The sequence below is a fragment of the Cololabis saira genome, chromosome 24 (assembly GCF_033807715.1).
Source record: "Cololabis saira isolate AMF1-May2022 chromosome 24, fColSai1.1, whole genome shotgun sequence".
Classification (NCBI taxonomy): Eukaryota; Metazoa; Chordata; class Actinopteri; order Beloniformes; family Belonidae; genus Cololabis; species Cololabis saira.
The window spans coordinates 25,330,067-25,348,282 of record NC_084610.1 but is presented as its reverse complement, the minus strand read 5'-3'; the positions used below and the strand labels follow the sequence as shown (position 1 = coordinate 25,348,282).

General features: G+C 35.2%; 1 protein-coding gene across 1 annotated transcript in view; it reads left to right on the top strand.

Annotated features, from left to right (window-relative positions):
- Positions 1-18,216, top strand: part of LOC133425137 (sentrin-specific protease 7-like) — a 36,123-nt gene that overhangs the window by 5,826 nt on the left and 12,081 nt on the right. Inside the window, exons 3-12 of the mRNA XM_061715817.1 lie at positions 2,497-2,579; positions 2,729-2,827; positions 4,218-4,282; positions 9,310-9,440; positions 10,051-10,381; positions 11,197-11,306; positions 14,835-14,927; positions 15,055-15,088; positions 15,287-15,496; positions 16,970-17,223. Coding sequence (XP_061571801.1) covers positions 2,497-2,579; positions 2,729-2,827; positions 4,218-4,282; positions 9,310-9,440; positions 10,051-10,381; positions 11,197-11,306; positions 14,835-14,927; positions 15,055-15,088; positions 15,287-15,496; positions 16,970-17,223 — 1,410 coding nt within the window. The remainder of the gene's footprint in view (positions 1-2,496; positions 2,580-2,728; positions 2,828-4,217; positions 4,283-9,309; positions 9,441-10,050; positions 10,382-11,196; positions 11,307-14,834; positions 14,928-15,054; positions 15,089-15,286; positions 15,497-16,969; positions 17,224-18,216) is intronic.

Sequence of the window (18,216 nt, the reverse complement as noted above, 5' to 3'; positions counted from 1 at the left end):
AAAAACGCACGCACGAACGCACAAAAAAATGCACGAAAAAACGCACGCAAAAATGCACGAACGCACGCAAAACGCACGCAAAAACGCACGAACGCACGAAAAGGTGCACGCAAAACGCACGCAAAACTAACGCACGCACGCAAAAACGCACGAAGAAACGCACGCAAAAATGCACGAACGCACGCAAAACGCACGCAAAAACGCACGAAAAAACGCACGCAAAATGCACGAAGGCACAAAAAAACGCACACAAAACGCACGCACGCAAAAACGCACGAAGAAACGCACGAAAAAACGCACGCAAAAATGCACGAACGCACGCAAAAACGCACGAAAGAACACACACAAAACAAACGCACGAACGCACAAAAAAACGAACGCAAAACGAACGCACGCACGCAAAATGCAAAAACGCACGCAAAAACGCACACAAAACGCACGCAAAACGCACGCAAAAACGCACGAAAAGACGCACGCAAAACGCACGCAAAACGAACGCACGCACGCAAAATGCAAAAACGCACACAAAATGCACGCAAAAACTCACGAACGCACGAAAAGACGCACGCAAAACGCACGCAAAACAAACGCAAAACTAACGCACGCACGCAAAAACGCACGAAGAAACGCACGCAAAAATGCACGAACGCACGCAAAACGCACGCAAAATGCAAAAACGCACGCAAAAATGAACGCAAAAACGCACGCAAAACGCACGCAAAACGCACGCACACAAAAACGCACGAAGAAACGCACGAAAAAACGCACGCAAAATGCACGAAGGCACAAAAAAACGCACACAAAACGCACGCACGAAGAAACGCACGAAAAAACGCACGCAAATCGACGAGCGCACAAAAAAACGCACGCACGAACGCACAAAAAAATGCACGAAAAAACGCACGCAAAAATGCACGAACGCACGCAAAACGCACGCAAAAACGCACGAACGCACGAAAAGGTGCACGCAAAACGCACGCAAAACTAACGCACGCACGCAAAAACGCACGAAGAAACGCACGCAAAAATGCACGAACGCACGCAAAACGCACGCAAAAACGCACGAACGCACGAAAAGGTGCACGCAAAACGCACGCAAAACTAACGCACGCACGCAAAAACGCACGAAGAAACGCACGCAAAAATGCACGAACGCACGCAAAACGCACGCAAAAACGCACGAAAAAACGCACGCAAAATGCACGAAGGCACAAAAAAACGCACACAAAACGCACGCACGCAAAAACGCACGAAGAAACGCACGAAAAAACGCACGCAAAAATGCACGAACGCACGCAAAACGCACGCAAAAACGCACGAAAAAACGCACGCAAAATGCACGAAGGCACAAAAAAACGCACACAAAACGCACGCACGCAAAAACGCACGAAGAAACGCACGAAAAAACGCACGCAAAATGCACGAGCGCACAAAAAAACGCACGCAAAACGCACGCACGAACGCACAAAAAAATGCACGAAAAAACGCACGCAAAAATGCACGAACGCACGCAAAACGCACGCAAAAACGCACGAACGCACGAAAAGGTGCACGCAAAACGCACGCAAAACTAACGCACGCACGCAAAAACGCACGAAGAAACGCACGCAAAAATGCACGAACGCACGCAAAACGCACGCAAAAACGCACGAACGCACGAAAAGGTGCACGCAAAACGCACGCAAAACTAACGCACGCACGCAAAAACGCACGAAGAAACGCACGCAAAAATGCACGAACGCACGCAAAACGCACGCAAAAACGCACGAAAAAACGCACGCAAAATGCACGAAGGCACAAAAAAACGCACACAAAACGCACGCACGCAAAAACGCACGAAGAAACGCACGAAAAAACGCACGCAAAAATGCACGAACGCACGCAAAACGCACGCAAAAACGCACGAAAAAACGCACGCAAAATGCACGAAGGCACAAAAAAACGCACACAAAACGCACGCACGCAAAAACGCACGAAGAAACGCACGAAAAAACGCACGCAAAATGCACGAGCGCACAAAAAAAACGCACGCAAAACGCACGCACGAATGCACAAAAAAATGCACGAAAAAACGCACGCAAAAACGCACGAAGAAGCGCACGCAAAACGCTCTGCAGCTAGCCTGGGGCTAACAGTGGTAGCATTAATCCAGTAGCAGTGGCAGTAGGACTGAAGTTCGTCTGGGGATGATGGAAACTGAACTGTTATCAGCAAGAGTCACGTTGATAACGGCAGCGCTAACGTCTTATCACGGGCTGCCGTCTGGAGCTGGACACGCCCACAAACCGTCTGGAGGAGTTTTAAACCCCATCAGGAGTTTAAAACATTATAGTTTCTTCTGTTTAAGGTGGAACTTGTGCATCCTTTGGATTTAGATAAAAAGGAAAAAAGTAATAAACATTTAATCTGTTGGTGATCCAGGTTTTAAGGTGGTTCTACAGGTTTTAAGGTTTTAAGGTTCCAGTTCCTGACCCTCCGTGTCCTCTGGTCCAACAGGGTTACGGGGATTCTTCCAGCAGAGGAGGAGCCACCAAGGTGCATGCTGGGAATGGCTGGGGATCGTCCTCTAACAGACTCAGGTAGGTGAGTTTTAGCTAAACTCTCCCCAACGTCACTAAAACTAATAAAACTAAAATGACAGCTGGACTAAAGACTACACTAGAACTAGAACTGAAACAGACTAACAACAACACTACTGGATCTGATCTGAGTGTGTTCTTCTCTCTAGCGCCTCCTATCTGCCGTTCAGGACGGTCGTCAAGGCCGTGCTGGGAATTAACGAGTCTCCGTCACAGTCCAGGGAGAGAAACGAGTCGTCAGCAAACGGGTGAGTTTAATAATAATAAACTTTATTTCTATAGCACCTTTCCTACGAAAATTGCAGCTCAAAGTTCTTCACAGTAACAGTACAAACATGTCAAGAACAATGAGAAATAGAGAAACAAACAGCAAATAAAACAAAAAACTCAAATATTTAAGTGCAGTAAAATAACACATAACCCTGACTAAATTCACTTCCAAATTCCTCCACAGAACAACTACTAAGAAAGGATAAAATCAAAGGTAAAAATACTGCACTGTGGACAATTTTTTTTTTTTTTTCATTTTATTCTTTATTTCATTCAAAAAACAAAACAATTCAATACAAACACAAATACAAATGTTCTTAACTTGTGAATGAAAAGGAGCAGAAAGAAGAAGAATCTTATCTGATCTGCCCCTTTCACAAATAACATACATTAAAAATAATAATTAAAAAAACAACAACTAAGTGAATAAAAACAACTAAAATAAAATAAAATAAAAATAACATTAAAATAAAATGACCACCGCCTAGGGGGATGTCAATCAAACTCAACATTTTTCCTTATATTAACATACAGGCTTTAATTGTTCTTTTGAATGTATGAAATGAAAAATAAAAAGATAAAAATATCAACAAATAAGAGTACAAGATAAAAATGATCATATAGAAACATTTAAAAGTATAAAGTAATGCAGACAGTAAAAATCAATGATGTATAGATAAAGGAAAGTGTCTCGGTTCGTCACCCGGACAGAGAATGTGTGTAAATGTGTGTTTTTGTGTCTTTTCTGGTCTTTTACTAGATCTTCTCTGATTTCTTTTACATTTACATTTTATTATATATTTCATTCATTAAAGAAAAACAAAACAGTTCATTATAATTACAACAAATCTCTTTCCTTGAATGAATTGAAACAGAAAGAAGTATGAGCTGATTTTATCTGTCCCTTTTTCCTAAGAAATCTAATCTCAATTAATGTAATAATAAAAAAAGACACATTATGCAATTAAATAAAAACACTTTCCAATAAACATAATAAAAAAAACTACTTTCAAATAAACATAATAAAAAAAAATAAAAAAATGAAAAATTACGCAATTTAAAAAAACAAAACAAAACACTTTCCAATAAACATAATAAAAAAATTACAAATTACGCAATTAAAAAAAAACTTTCCAATAAACATAATTAAGGAAAAAAAATCACAAATTATGCAATTAAAAAAACAAAACAAAACACTTTCCAATAAACGTAATTTAAAAAAAACAAAAAAAACAAAACTAACAACAAAGTTATAAAATACCACAAAATAGCTGTTGTGAAACACAGATATTTTAATCCTCTCTTTGATTTTACGGCTGTGTTTAAGTTATTTGATTTTACGGCTGTAATTCTCCGTCTCTCCACCAGGTGGCGACCTAAGAGAGCGTCAGACCGGCTGCTGCCTCCGTCTGATACACACAAGAACAGTTCAGGTGAGGACATGTGCATGCTGGGACACACAGGTGCATGCTGGGATGGTGCTTACGAGTATGGACAAACTAAGACAAAAAAATTTGGAAATTGTGAGAATAAAGTCGTAATATTACGGGAATAAAGTTTTAATATTACCAGAATAAAGTCGTAATATTAGGAGAATAAAGTCGTAATATTACCAGAATAAAGTCGTAATATTAGGAGAATAAAGTCGTAATATTAGGAGAATAAAGTTGTAATATTACCAGAATAAAGTCGTAATATTACCAGAATAAAGTTTTAATATTACGAGAATAAAGTCGTAATATTAGGAGAATAAAGTCGTAATATTACCAGAATAAAGTCGTAATATTAGGAGAATAAAGTCGTAATATTACCAGAATAAAGTCGTAATGTTAGGAGAATAAAGTCGTAATATTAGGAGAATAAAGTCGTAATATTACCAGAATAAAGTTTTAATATTACGAGAATAAAGTCGTAATATTAGGAGAATAAAGTCGTAATATTAGGAGAATAAAGTCGTAATATTACCAGAATAAAGTCGTAATATTAGGAGAATAAAGTCGTAATATTACCAGAATAAAGTCGTAATATTATGAGAATAAAGTCGTAATATTACCAGAATAAAGTCGTAATATTACCAGAATAAAGTTTTAATATTACCAGAATAAAGTCGTAATATTAGGAGAATAAAGTTGTAATATTACCAGAATAAAGTTTTAATATTACGAAAATAAAGTCGTAATATTATGAGAATAAAGTTTTAATATTACCAGAATAAAGTCGTAATATTAGGAGAATAAAGTCGTAATATTACGGGAATAAAGTTTTAATATTAGGAGAATAAAGTCGTAATATTAGGAGAATAAAGTTTTAATATTACGAGAATAAAGTCGTAATATTAGGAGAATAAAGTCGTAATATTATGAGAATAAAGTCGTAATATTAGGAGAATAAAGTTTTAATATTACGAGAATAAAGTCGTAATATTATGACTTTATTCTCGTAATAATACGAGAATAAAGTCGTAATATTACGAGAATAAAGTCGTAATATTACGAGAATTAAGTCGTAATATTACCAGAATAAAGTCGTAATATTATGAGAATAAAGTCGTAATATTAGGAGAATAAAGTTTTAATATTACGAGAATAAAGTCGTAATATTAGGAGAATAAAGTCGTAATATTATGAGAATAAAGTCGTAATATTACCAGAATAAAGTTTTAATATTACGAAAATAAAGTCGTAATATTATGAGAATAAAGTCGTAATATTACGAGAATAAAGTTTTAATATTAGGAGAATAAACTTTTAATATTACGAGAATAAAGTCGTAATATTAGGAGAATAAAGTCGTAATATTAGGAGAATAAAGTTTTAATATTACGAGAATAAAGTCGTAATATTACGAAAATAAAGTCGTAATATTATGAGAATAAAGTCGTAATATTACGACTTTATTCTCGTAATATTACCAGAATAAAGTCGTAATATTATGAGAATAAAGTCGTAATATTAGGAGAATAAAGTTTTAATATTAGGAGAATAAAGTCGTAATATTAGGAGAATAAAGTCGTAATATTAGGAGAATAAAGTCGTAATATTAGGAGAATAAAGTCGTAATATTACGAGAATAAAGTCGTAATATTAGGAGAATAAAGTCGTAATATTAGGAGAATAAAGTCGTAATATTAGGAGAATAAAGTCGTAATATTAGGAGAATAAAGTCGTAATATTACCAGAATAAAGTTTTAATATTACGAGAATAAAGTCGTAATATTAGGAGAATAAAGTCGTAATATTAGGAGAATAAAGTCGTAATATTACCAGAATAAAGTCGTAATATTACCAGAATAAAGTTTTAATATTACGAAAATAAAGTCGTAATATTATGAGAATAAAGTCGTAATATTACGAGAATAAAGTCGTAATATTACGGGAATAAAGTTTTAATATTAGGAGAATAAAGTTTTAATATTACGAGAATAAAGTCGTAATATTAGGAGAATAAAGTTTTAATATTAGGAGAATAAAGTCGTAATATTAGGAGAATAAAGTCGTAATATTACGAGAATAAAGTCGTAATATTATGACTTTATTCTCGTAATAATACGAGAATAAAGTCGTAATATTAAGAAAATAAAGTCGTAATATTAGGAGAATAAAGTCGTAATATTACGAAAATAAAGTCGTAATATTAGGAGAATAAAGTCGTAATATTAGGAGAATAAAGTTTTAATATTACGAGAATAAAGTCGTAATATTATGACTTTATTCTCGTAATAATACGAGAATAAAGTCGTAATATTACGAGAATAAAGTCGTAATATTACGAGAATTAAGTCGTAATATTACCAGAATAAAGTCGTAATATTATGAGAATAAAGTCGTAATATTAGGAGAATAAAGTTTTAATATTAGGAGAATAAAGTCGTAATATTAGGAGAATAAAGTTTTAATATTACGAGAATAAAGTCGTAATATTATGAGAATAAAGTCGTAATATTACCAGAATAAAGTCGTAATATTATGAGAATAAAGTCGTAATATTAGGAGAATAAAGTCGTAATATTACCAGAATAAAGTTTTAATATTACGAAAATAAAGTCGTAATATTATGAGAATAAAGTCGTAATATTACGAGAATAAAGTTTTAATATTAGGAGAATAAACTTTTAATATTACGAGAATAAAGTCGTAATATTAGGAGAATAAAGTCGTAATATTAGGAGAATAAAGTTTTAATATTACGAGAATAAAGTCGTAATATTACGAAAATAAAGTCGTAATATTAGGAGAATAAAGTCGTAATATTACGAGAATTAAGTCGTAATATTACCAGAATAAAGTCGTAATATTACCAGAATAAAGTCGTAATATTACCAGAATAAAGTCGTAATATTATGAGAATAAAGTCGTAATATTAGGAGAATAAAGTCGTAATATTAGGAGAATAAAGTTTTAATATTACGAGAATAAAGTCGTAATATTATGACTTTATTCTCGTAATAATACGAGAATAAAGTCGTAATATTACGAGAATAAAGTCGTAATATTACGAGAATTAAGTCGTAATATTACCAGAATAAAGTCGTAATATTATGAGAATAAAGTCGTAATATTAGGAGAATAAAGTTTTAATATTAGGAGAATAAAGTCGTAATATTAGGAGAATAAAGTTTTAATATTACGAGAATAAAGTCGTAATATTAGGAGAATAAAGTCGTAATATTATGAGAATAAAGTCGTAATATTACCAGAATAAAGTCGTAATATTAGGAGAATAAAGTTTTAATATTACGAGAATAAAGTCGTAATATTAGGAGAATAAAGTCGTAATATTACCAGAATAAAGTCGTAATATTATGAGAATAAAGTCGTAATATTAGGAGAATAAAGTCGTAATATTACCAGAATAAAGTTTTAATATTACGAAAATAAAGTCGTAATATTATGAGAATAAAGTCGTAATATTACGAGAATAAAGTCGTAATATTAGGAGAATAAAGTCGTAATATTACCAGAATAAAGTCGTAATATTACCAGAATAAAGTTTTAATATTACGAAAATAAAGTCGTAATATTATGAGAATAAAGTCGTAATATTACGAGAATAAAGTTTTAATATTAGGAGAATAAACTTTTAATATTACGAGAATAAAGTCGTAATATTAGGAGAATAAAGTCGTAATATTAGGAGAATAAAGTTTTAATATTACGAGAATAAAGTCGTAATATTACGAAAATAAAGTCGTAATATTAGGAGAATAAAGTCGTAATATTACGAGAATTAAGTCGTAATATTATGAGAATAAAGTCGTAATATTACGACTTTATTCTCGTAATATTACCAGAATAAAGTCGTAATATTATGAGAATAAAGTCGTAATATTAGGAGAATAAAGTTTTAATATTAGGAGAATAAAGTCGTAATATTAGGAGAATAAAGTCGTAATATTAGGAGAATAAAGTCGTAATATTACGAGAATAAAGTCGTAATATTAGGAGAATAAAGTCGTAATATTAAGAGAATAAAGTCGTAATATTAGGAGAATAAAGTTTTAATATTACGAAAATAAAGTCGTAATATTAGGAGAATAAAGTCGTAATATTAGGAGAATAAAGTTTTAATATTACGAGAATAAAGTCGTAATATTAGGAGAATAAAGTCGTAATATTAGGAGAATAAAGTCGTAATATTACCAGAATAAAGTCGTAATATTACCAGAATAAAGTTTTAATATTACGAAAATAAAGTCGTAATATTATGAGAATAAAGTCGTAATATTACGGGAATAAAGTTTTAATATTAGGAGAATAAAGTTTTAATATTACGAGAATAAAGTCGTAATATTAGGAGAATAAAGTCGTAATATTACGAGAATAAAGTCGTAATATTAAGAAAATAAAGTCGTAATATTAGGAGAATAAAGTTTTAATATTAGGAGAATAAAGTCGTAATATTAGGAGAATAAAGTCGTAATATTACGAGAATAAAGTCGTAATATTAAGAAAATAAAGTCGTAATATTAGGAGAATAAAGTCGTAATATTACGAAAATAAAGTCGTAATATTAGGAGAATAAAGTCGTAATATTACGAAAATAAAGTCGTAATATTAGGAGAATAAAGTTTTAATATTAGGAGAATAAAGTCGTAATATTAGGAGAATAAAGTCGTAATATTACCAGAATAAAGTCGTAATATTACCAGAATAAAGTCGTAATATTATGAGAATAAAGTCGTAATATTACCAGAATAAAGTCGCAATATTATGAGAATAAAGTCGTAATATAACGAGAATAAAGTTGTAATATAACGAGAATAAAGTTGTAATATAACGAGAATAAAGTCGTAATATTACGAGAATAAAGTCGTAATATAACTACTTTATTCTCGTAATATTACGCAGATAAACTGTGGACAGGTGCATGCTGGGACAGACAGGTGCATGCTGGGACAGGTGCATGCTGGGACGGTGCTAGCAGTCACATGACCAGGTGATGATGTCACTGATCTCTGCAGGTGTGAAGTCTCCGAGCAGAACCATCTCCGTGGACTCACTGGACTCCGTGGACTCTCTGGCCGTGCTGAGGGCCCCGGGGCATGCTGGGAATTCTTCAGTGTCAGAGAAGAAAGACTCCGCCGACAGGAAGGTAACGCTGCCTTTCAAAATAAAGCTCCAGCATCAGAGGAAAAACTGTTTATTTTCAAAATGAAAGCAAGGACAAACAGACTCAAACACAGCTTTTACCCAACAGCAATAACCTCTTAACAAAAACAAGATATATATTTATTTTATTTATTTTATTTGTTTTGTTTCATTTTATTGATTTATTTTTTAGTTATTTTATTTTTTTATACGATGCGCTGACTGGAGAGCACTTTTAATTACGTTGTACCTGTGATAATGACAATAAAGATCTGTCTGTCTGTCCAGCATTTCTTTTTAAATAATCCTTTTAAAATAAACATGCAGATGTTTTCTAAATAAAATCTTTTTCAGAATAAAAAAATAACTAAATTAAATTATTTCCAAATGAAGTCTTTTGTGAACAAAAGGTCCCCCACCAGCCAAAATTAAAAAAGGAAAAATACAAGATTAGGAGGAAAAAAAAAAAGAAAATTGATGAAAAAGAAAGAATTTGTTACATTTTCATTAGAAAAGCCGTTTCAGTTGAAAATGAATGAATGAGTTTTTCAGAATAAAACCCTGACGTGTCCACAACAAACGTTCATCCTCTTGTTTGTTCCTGTGTGTTCCAGATCAGCTCAGACAAACCTCTGGGGAAGACGTGGTCCAGTTCTGGTCTGGAGGAGACGAGTGAGGACGAGACGGTCTGTCCCTCCAGAACCAGGACCTCAGACCTCCACCAGTCCTCCTCTTCCTCCTCCTCCTCTTCCTCCTCCTCCTCTTCCTCCTCTTCCTCGGTGAAGACCCTCCCGTCCCTCAGGCCCGGCAGGAGGAGCCTCAGCCCTCCGGAGGATCTGGAGGAGGAAAGGATGGAGACCCAGAGAGGAGGAGGAGGGAGGAGGAGAGGAGGGAGGACTGGAGGATTAAACCTGCCCCACAAGAAACCCAGAACCAGTGAACCCAGTAAGAACCAGAACCCCGGGACGAGCAGCGCAGAAAAACCTGAATTAATTTAAAGTGGAATGAGTGTATACATTTTGTATTTATTTTTAATTAATTATTTTTTTAAAATATTATTTTAATTTCTTATTTAATTTTTTTTACATTTTTTTTTATTTTTAAAATTTTTCTTAATTTATTTTTTTTATTTTTAAATTTATCTTTTTATTTAAGTTTTTTATTTATTGTATTTATTTATTTTTGTGTTAGCTTTTTGTTTTTTTTCTTTTCTTTCTTAATTTTTTTAAATTAATTTAATTTATTTTTTTTATTTTGTATTATTTTTTAAATGTATCTTTTTATTTAATTTTTTTATTTATTGTATTTATTTATTTATTTTTTTTTCTTTTCTTTTTTTAATTTTTTACATTAATTTATTGTATTAATTTATTTCTTTAATTTTGTATTAAATTTTTTTAATTTTTAAATTTATCTTTTTATCTAAATTTTTTTATTTATTGTATTTATTTATTTTTTTGTTTGTTTTTTTGTCTTTCTTTTTTAATTTTTTTAATTAATTTATTGTATTCATTTATTTTTTAAATTTTGTATTTTTTTTCTTTGAGTGTTTACATGATCACAGAATTATTCTATTGGGATTTAAAATCAGAATAAACCAGCCACTTAATTCAGAATTAAGTTTAATTAATGGCCATTTTCATTCAGAATTAGATGTTTCCATGGTCATTTCTATTCATTTTAAATCAGATTTAATTTAAATTCTGAATTAAAGAGGAATTAAACTTCCCATGTAAACACACTGACTGTTCTCTCTCCAGTTGTTCTGTCCAGTGAAGAAGAGGAGGAGGAAGAGCAGATCATAGATGAAGACCAGAAGAAGTCTCGGACCGGGGTCCAGGGGGGCCAGAGTTCACCGGAGAAGATGAAGGTTTGGAAATTAAACATGAAACCAGTCTGAAACTCATGAATGTGACGCACAAAGATTCAGATCCAGATCTGTCCATCATCCTGCAGGAAGTCCACGTTAGCATCACGTTAGCATCACGTTAGCATCACATTAACATCAGATCTTCAGGACTAGAACTCTGCAGTTTCAGCTCCAGGAAAAACCCTGAAATCATCTGGTTATTACAGAAGAGAATCAGGGCCAGACAGGAGAAAAATTAACATAATATTTTAGAGGAGGGAGAGGTTTTTTTCATTATGCACTTCAAGAAAAAAGAAGAAATGTCGAGAAAAAAGTTGAAATGTTGAGAAAAAAGAAAAAAATGTTGAGAAAAAAGTCGAAATGTCGAAGAAAAAAGTCGAAATGTCGAAGAAAAAATTTCAAATGTCGAGAAAAAAGTTGAAATGTCGAAGAAAAAAGTCGAAATGTCGAAGAAAAAAGTTGAAATGTTGGGAAAAAAAGTCGAAATGTCGAGGAAAAAAAGTCAAAATGTCGAGAAAAAAAGTCGAAATGTCGAGGAAAAAAAGTCAAAATGTCGAGAAAAAAAGTCGAAATGTTGAGAAAAAAAGTCAAAATGTCGAGAAAAAAAGTCGAAATGTCAAGAAAAAAAGTTGAAATGTTGAAGAAAAAAATCAATACCGAGAAAAAAGGTTGAAATGCCGAGAAAAAAGTTGAAATGTCGAGAAAAAATTTGAAATGTTTCGAATTTTTAATTTTTGAGAATTGGTTTTTAGCATTTCATGCAAATGTAACCCCAAGACAGTATATAAAGTAATGAAATATGGACAATTTATGTAATTATAACTGAAAACTTTAATGTTTTCATACTTTTAAACATATTTAAAGGCAAAAACATGACACCAGTTTTTCTGGTGTCCAACAAAACATTCCTTTTTTGGGCTTAAACAGAAAAATACCAAAAGTTGTAATGATGGGAAAAAAAAGAATCGATCTTTAGACATAGGAATCGATTTTTAGGAATTAATATGAGAATCGATTTAGAATCTGAAAAATGATTTTTTTTTTTTAAAGTAGTAATCTTCCCTGCGCTGCAGGAACAGTGTTGGTCCTGCATGTTTTCATCTGTAACCATGACGACAGGAAATACTCACCTCCTTTATAACATCATCACCAGGCAGGTTTAGGTTTTATATTTAAGGTTTTTCTTCCCTTCCCTTCATGATTATTCAAGTCTGAACGAAGCTGGAGCGTCTGTTGAAGAAAAAAGTCGAAATGTCGAAGAAAAAAGTCGAAATGTCTAGAAAAAATTTGAAATGACGAAGAAAAAAGTTGAAATGTCCAAGAAAAAAGTGGAAATGTCGAAGAAAAAAGTCAAAATGTCGAGAAAAAAGAAGAAATGTCGAAGAAAAGTTGAAATGTCGAGAAAAAAGTTGAAATGTCAAAGAAAAAAATTGAAATATCAAAGAAAAAAGTTGAAATGTCGAATAAAAAAAGTCGAAATGTTGAAGAAAAAAGTCGAAATGTCTAGAAAAAATTTGAAATGACGAAGAAAAAAGTTGAAATGTCCAAGAAAAAAGTGGAAATGTCGAAGAAAAAAGTCAAAATGTCGAGAAAAAAGAAGAAATGTCGAAGAAAAGTTGAAATGTCGAGAAAAAAGTTGAAATGTCAAAGAAAAAAATTGAAATATCAAAGAAAAAAGTTGAAATGTCGAATAAAAAAAGTCGAAATGTTGAAGAAAAAAGACGAAATGTCGAGATTAATGTTGAAGTACAATTTCGAGAATTTAAAATTTTTGAGAATTAGGTTTTTAGCATTTTATGCAAATGTAACCCCAAGACAGTATATAAAGTAAATACATATAGACAATTTCTGCAATTATAACTGAAAACCTTCATGTTTTCATACCTTTAAACACATTTAAAGGCAGAAACATGCAGCATCTCTCCATGAAGCTGCTCACTGCAGGTTAATGATCCACCTGTAGTTCTCGTGTCCTCCACCTGTAGTTCCCCTGTCCTCCACCAGGGGGCAGCCTCTCTCCACAGAAACCTGCTCTCTGCTGGTTTCTCCTGAGGAGAAAAACAAACTCAGACGTCGTGGGGGGAATGAGTGTGAACTGCTGCATCAGCTCCAGGGAAACATCTCCATCTGAATCTGATTAAACCCTCAGAAAAACATGGTTTATATGAGAAAAACAGAGTTTATAAGAGAGAAACAGAGTTTATAAGAGAGAAACAGAGTTTATAAGAGCAGATGTGAGAACCGGAACATTCCAGAGAACCGGTTTCTGGAACTACAGAGTCAGAGTTTACAGAGATTCTCTCTGGGACTAAAACTCAGCTCTGAAGGTTTATGAAAGGTTTATGAAAGTTTTATAAAAGTACAGAGTTCAATCCAGTCAGGGTTTTCTAAACCCCTGCAGTGTTACGGCACGTAAAGTTACTTTATGACTAAATATCGTCGCCAACGAACCTTTATCACCAGACGGGCGAGAGAACGAGCAGCGCAGAAAGACCAGAATTAATTTAAAGAGGAATGAGTTATACATTTTTTTTATTATTATTTTTATTGTTATTTTTGTTATTATTTTTTAATTGTTTTTTTAATTTTTTCATTTATTTATTTTCTTTTTTCTTTTAATTTTCTTTTTATTGTTGTTTTTATTGTTTTTACTTTATTTTTATTTGTTTTATTTCTTTTTTTTAATTATTCTTATTAATTAATGAATTTATTTTATTTTTTATTTTTATTTATTTTTCGGAAAATTCTGACTAAATATCGTCAACGAAAATTCATCACCTGAGGAAAACAAGGCGCAACTAAAATGCTGGTCATGTGACGATAACAATAATTAAATATAGAATGCAATATTGTCGACAAATAAAATGAGACTAAAATGCTCAGACTTTTAGTCGACTGAAACTTGACACGACTAAAAGGAGAATAAACGAGACTAAAACTAAAAGATAGATAGATTGATTGGTGGTCCTGTACTAGTGTAGGGTTAACTCTACCCTCTGTAATGTCTCTCAGACCCCGTCCACACGTAGCCGGGTATTTTTAAAACCGAATATTTCCCCCCTCCGTTTATAAAATTAGTATCCACATTACATCGTTGTTAAAAAAAAAACCTTCCACACATAACCGAAGATCTGCGTTTTCGACCACATTCATAAGCATTCTAACCTGTAGATCATCTGCGGCTCCCGGGGAAGCTGCACCTCCGCGGCGCAGCTTCCCCGGCAGCGCGTCTCATTCTCCCCCCCGTGTCCCGCCACGGAGCTGCCGCGTTATCGACGCAGCCCTACGCCGTAGGGTACGGCGTAGGGTGTGCGCGTCGCCGCGTACCCTACGGTGTAGCCTCTGTGACGTAGGAAAATATCTTGGGTTTAGCAGATACCCGGCTACGTGTGTACGGGGTCTCAGGCTCTCTCAGACCTGGACACGTCCGTCCTGATTGATTGATTGATTGATTGATTGATTGATTGATTGATTGGTGGTTCTGCGTTAGTATAAGGGTTAACTGTGTCCCTCCTCGTTGTCTCTCAGGTTGTGTCAGACCTGAACTCTTCCTTCCTGCAGATTCCCTTCTCTTCTCTCCACGCTGGACTGATGAAAACAGAAGCTAACGGACCCTTGATGGTGAAGATGTTTTAATGTTTTCACTTCAGTTTGAAATAATAATAAAATAAAAAAAAATATATATATACATTAGACCCTAGCACTGAACCCTAGCAGACGTTAGCTGATATGTGTTTTCTGTTTCCAGATCTCCGACAGCGGCATCACCCTCCCCCTGAAAGGTAAGCTAACGATGCTAATGTCGATGCTAACACCCCCATCAGTCCAGTTCACACATTTATTGCTCTAAAACTAAATATTAGCTTAATTAAACAAGTATTTAAGGCTTTAAAGCTAAATATTAGCTTCATTAAACAAGACTTTAAGACTTTATCGTCTCTGAAGCTCCGCGGAGCAGCTAACATGCTACGTGTCTTCAGGCTCGGAGGACGGCGAGGACGGAGAGGTTTCCATCGTAGCGTCGGAGGTCCGCGGCTACGGCGTGTGGGACGGGGGCGTGGCCGGGGGCGGGACTCTGCTGCAGGGCCGGACAGGCCCCGCCCCTTCGCTGCTCTTCCTCTGGGTGTCGGACGCTCAAGCTAACCTGCTGCACCGGGAGCTGGCGGCCATGTTGGATCCCGCCGCCGCCGGTAAGGCTACGCTAACACCACACTAACACCGCCGTGACATCACAGATACCCCACGCTCAGCTAGTTTAGGGGTCAAGAACTCTCACTCTGCTAAAGTTGCTTTCATCAATGAAAATTCTGACTAATTATCGTCGTCAACGAACCTTTATCACATGAGGAAAACGAGAAAATGCTGGTCATGCGACGATAACGATAATTAAATATTAGGGCTGTTAAAGTTAACATGTTAACTTATCGTCCTCTTAACACCGACGATTTCTTTTAACGTGCGATTAACGCGTAGGATTTAAAAAAAAAGCGCATTATATAATTATATATAATGTATATTATATATAAGAGGTGGTTTCAATATCTCAAAAGTTGTAAACAACAGCCTAATGAAACCTCAGTATGTTGTTGTCCACATTGTCCGAGTCTTTTAACGTTGGATCGATGTCTCTACGATATCGTGTAACCGAGCAACAAGCGTCCAAATTTCCGTTTGCTTGGAAACTAAAATAGTTGAATATCTCAAAAAGCGTAATAGCTAGCATGATGAGACTAAAATATGTTGCAGTACAACACGTCCCGGGTTTGTCAATGTTGTAATGATGTCTGTACAATAAACCGTTGCCTAGCAACAAGCGTCCAAAATTAAATGGAAATATTATTTAAATTGAAAGTTAAATATCGCAATTTTGCTTTTTGGCAACTAGCGTTGCCACGGTAACACTTTTGACTGAGAAAAGTAATGCGTGTTGTCGCAGGATGGAGACGCATCTAATGATGTCTGACATGCATGGGTGCACGTTGCGGTTCGGGCCGTATTAACGGGCAAAAAAAGAGTGCGGAATAATAAGAAAAGGGAAACCTTTTCTGTATACCATTATATCGCCTTCATTTTCATGTTTCTCCTCTTTTTTTCGGGCGTGTTTTATTTTTTGGGGGATTTTTTTTTCCACATCAGAGCGGGGTCATGCTGTACACCCGCTGGTGTGACGTGGGACTTTTGTGACCTTAGCTTGTTAGCAAAATGCTAGCTCGACTAAAGACCAGGCTAAAGCTAGCTGGTGTTTCCTAGCTTGACCAGGCTAAAGCTAGCTGTTGTTTCCTAGCTCGACTAAAGGCTAAAGCTAGCTGTTGTTTCCTAGCTCGACCAGGCTAAAGCTAGCTGTTGATCACCAAGATTCTTGCAATGCGTCTGGAGAAGGTAATAGCATCACTAGTGCATTTAGACCAGGTCGGCTTCATTCGAGGCTGTCTTTCTTCTAATAATATGAGGAGACTCTTTCACATTATGGCAAGAGCATCTACTTTTCAGCATCCAGCGGTAGCAATATCTCTGGATGCTGAAAAAGCTTTCGATAGAATAGAGTGGCCTTTCTTATTTTATATATTGTATAAATTGTATTCTCCAAGTACAGTTTTGGACCAAAATGTATACAGTGGATTAAGGCGTTATATTTTGAACCGACTGCTGTTTCCTGTTTCCAGGTCCTCCCTGCTGCCTCCTGCTGGTGGTTCTGCAGCAGCAGCTGCCGGAGATGCAGGCCGGGATTCTGGCCTCAATTCTGGACATGGACCAGTACCGGCTGGGCCGGGGAGGCCCCGCCCCCTCCAGGACAGGCCCCGCCCCCTCCTCCAGAGGCCCCGCCTCCCCGCTGGACTGGGCTGAGGGGCTGGTTCTGGTCCACAACCTCGGTCCTCCGGTGGACCAGCACCTGCTAAAGCTGCTGGGACGATCGGCGGTAAGAACCAACTCTCAAACTTTCTTGGATGGATTGGATTTCTTGTCTCCGATGCGGCGGCCATCTTGGATGGGTCTCCGATGGGGGTGTGCAAACAAGGGTACCTCACGATTCGATTCGATTTCGATTATTGGAGCTTCGATTCTTCGATTATAACGATTGTCGATTCGATTATTGGAGCTTCGATTCTTCAATTATAATGATTGTCGATTCGATTTCGATTATTGGAGCTTCGATTCTTCGATTATAACGATTGTCGATTCGATTATTGGAGCTTCGATTCTTCAATTATAATGATTGTCGATTCGATTTCGATTATTGGAGCTTCGATTCTTCGATTATAACGATTGTCAATTCGATTATTGGAGCTTCGATTCTTCGATTATAACAATTTTCGATTCGATTATTGGAGCTTCGATTCTTGGATTATTGTGATTTTTTTTAATTCAAGATCTTTTTATTGAAATTTTCACAAAGTAAAAAAAGGTGAAATGCTGCATGTCAATTACAAATATTTTGAGTAGGCATGGGCATGTTAATCATAGCATACACCAGTGTACAAAATATAAAAAACAATTAAACAGTATGAAAAAATATAAAATAGTAACAAAAACAAACTACAGACCAAACTAATCCCTCCCCTGTCACTGCCAGATTGCTAATCACAATATGAGGTCACTCTAACATCAAAAGCCTGCACTAGGAATATAAAAGAAATATGAAGTATAGTTCACAGGGTCTGGAATGCTTCTAGAAAAGGTCCCCACACTTTCTGGAACTTATTTGATTGCTGAAGCGAGTATCTAATTTTCTCCAGTTTTAAGCAGGACATGATGTCTTCCAGCCATTGTGCACGAGTAGGAGGGAAGGGATCCTTCCACCTGAACAGAATTGCCCGACGAGCCAAAAGGGAGGCAAAAGACAAAGTGTGCCCCTGTGCAGTGGTTAACTTCCTTCCTCCCTCCATGACCCCAAACAGGGCAGTCAGTGGGT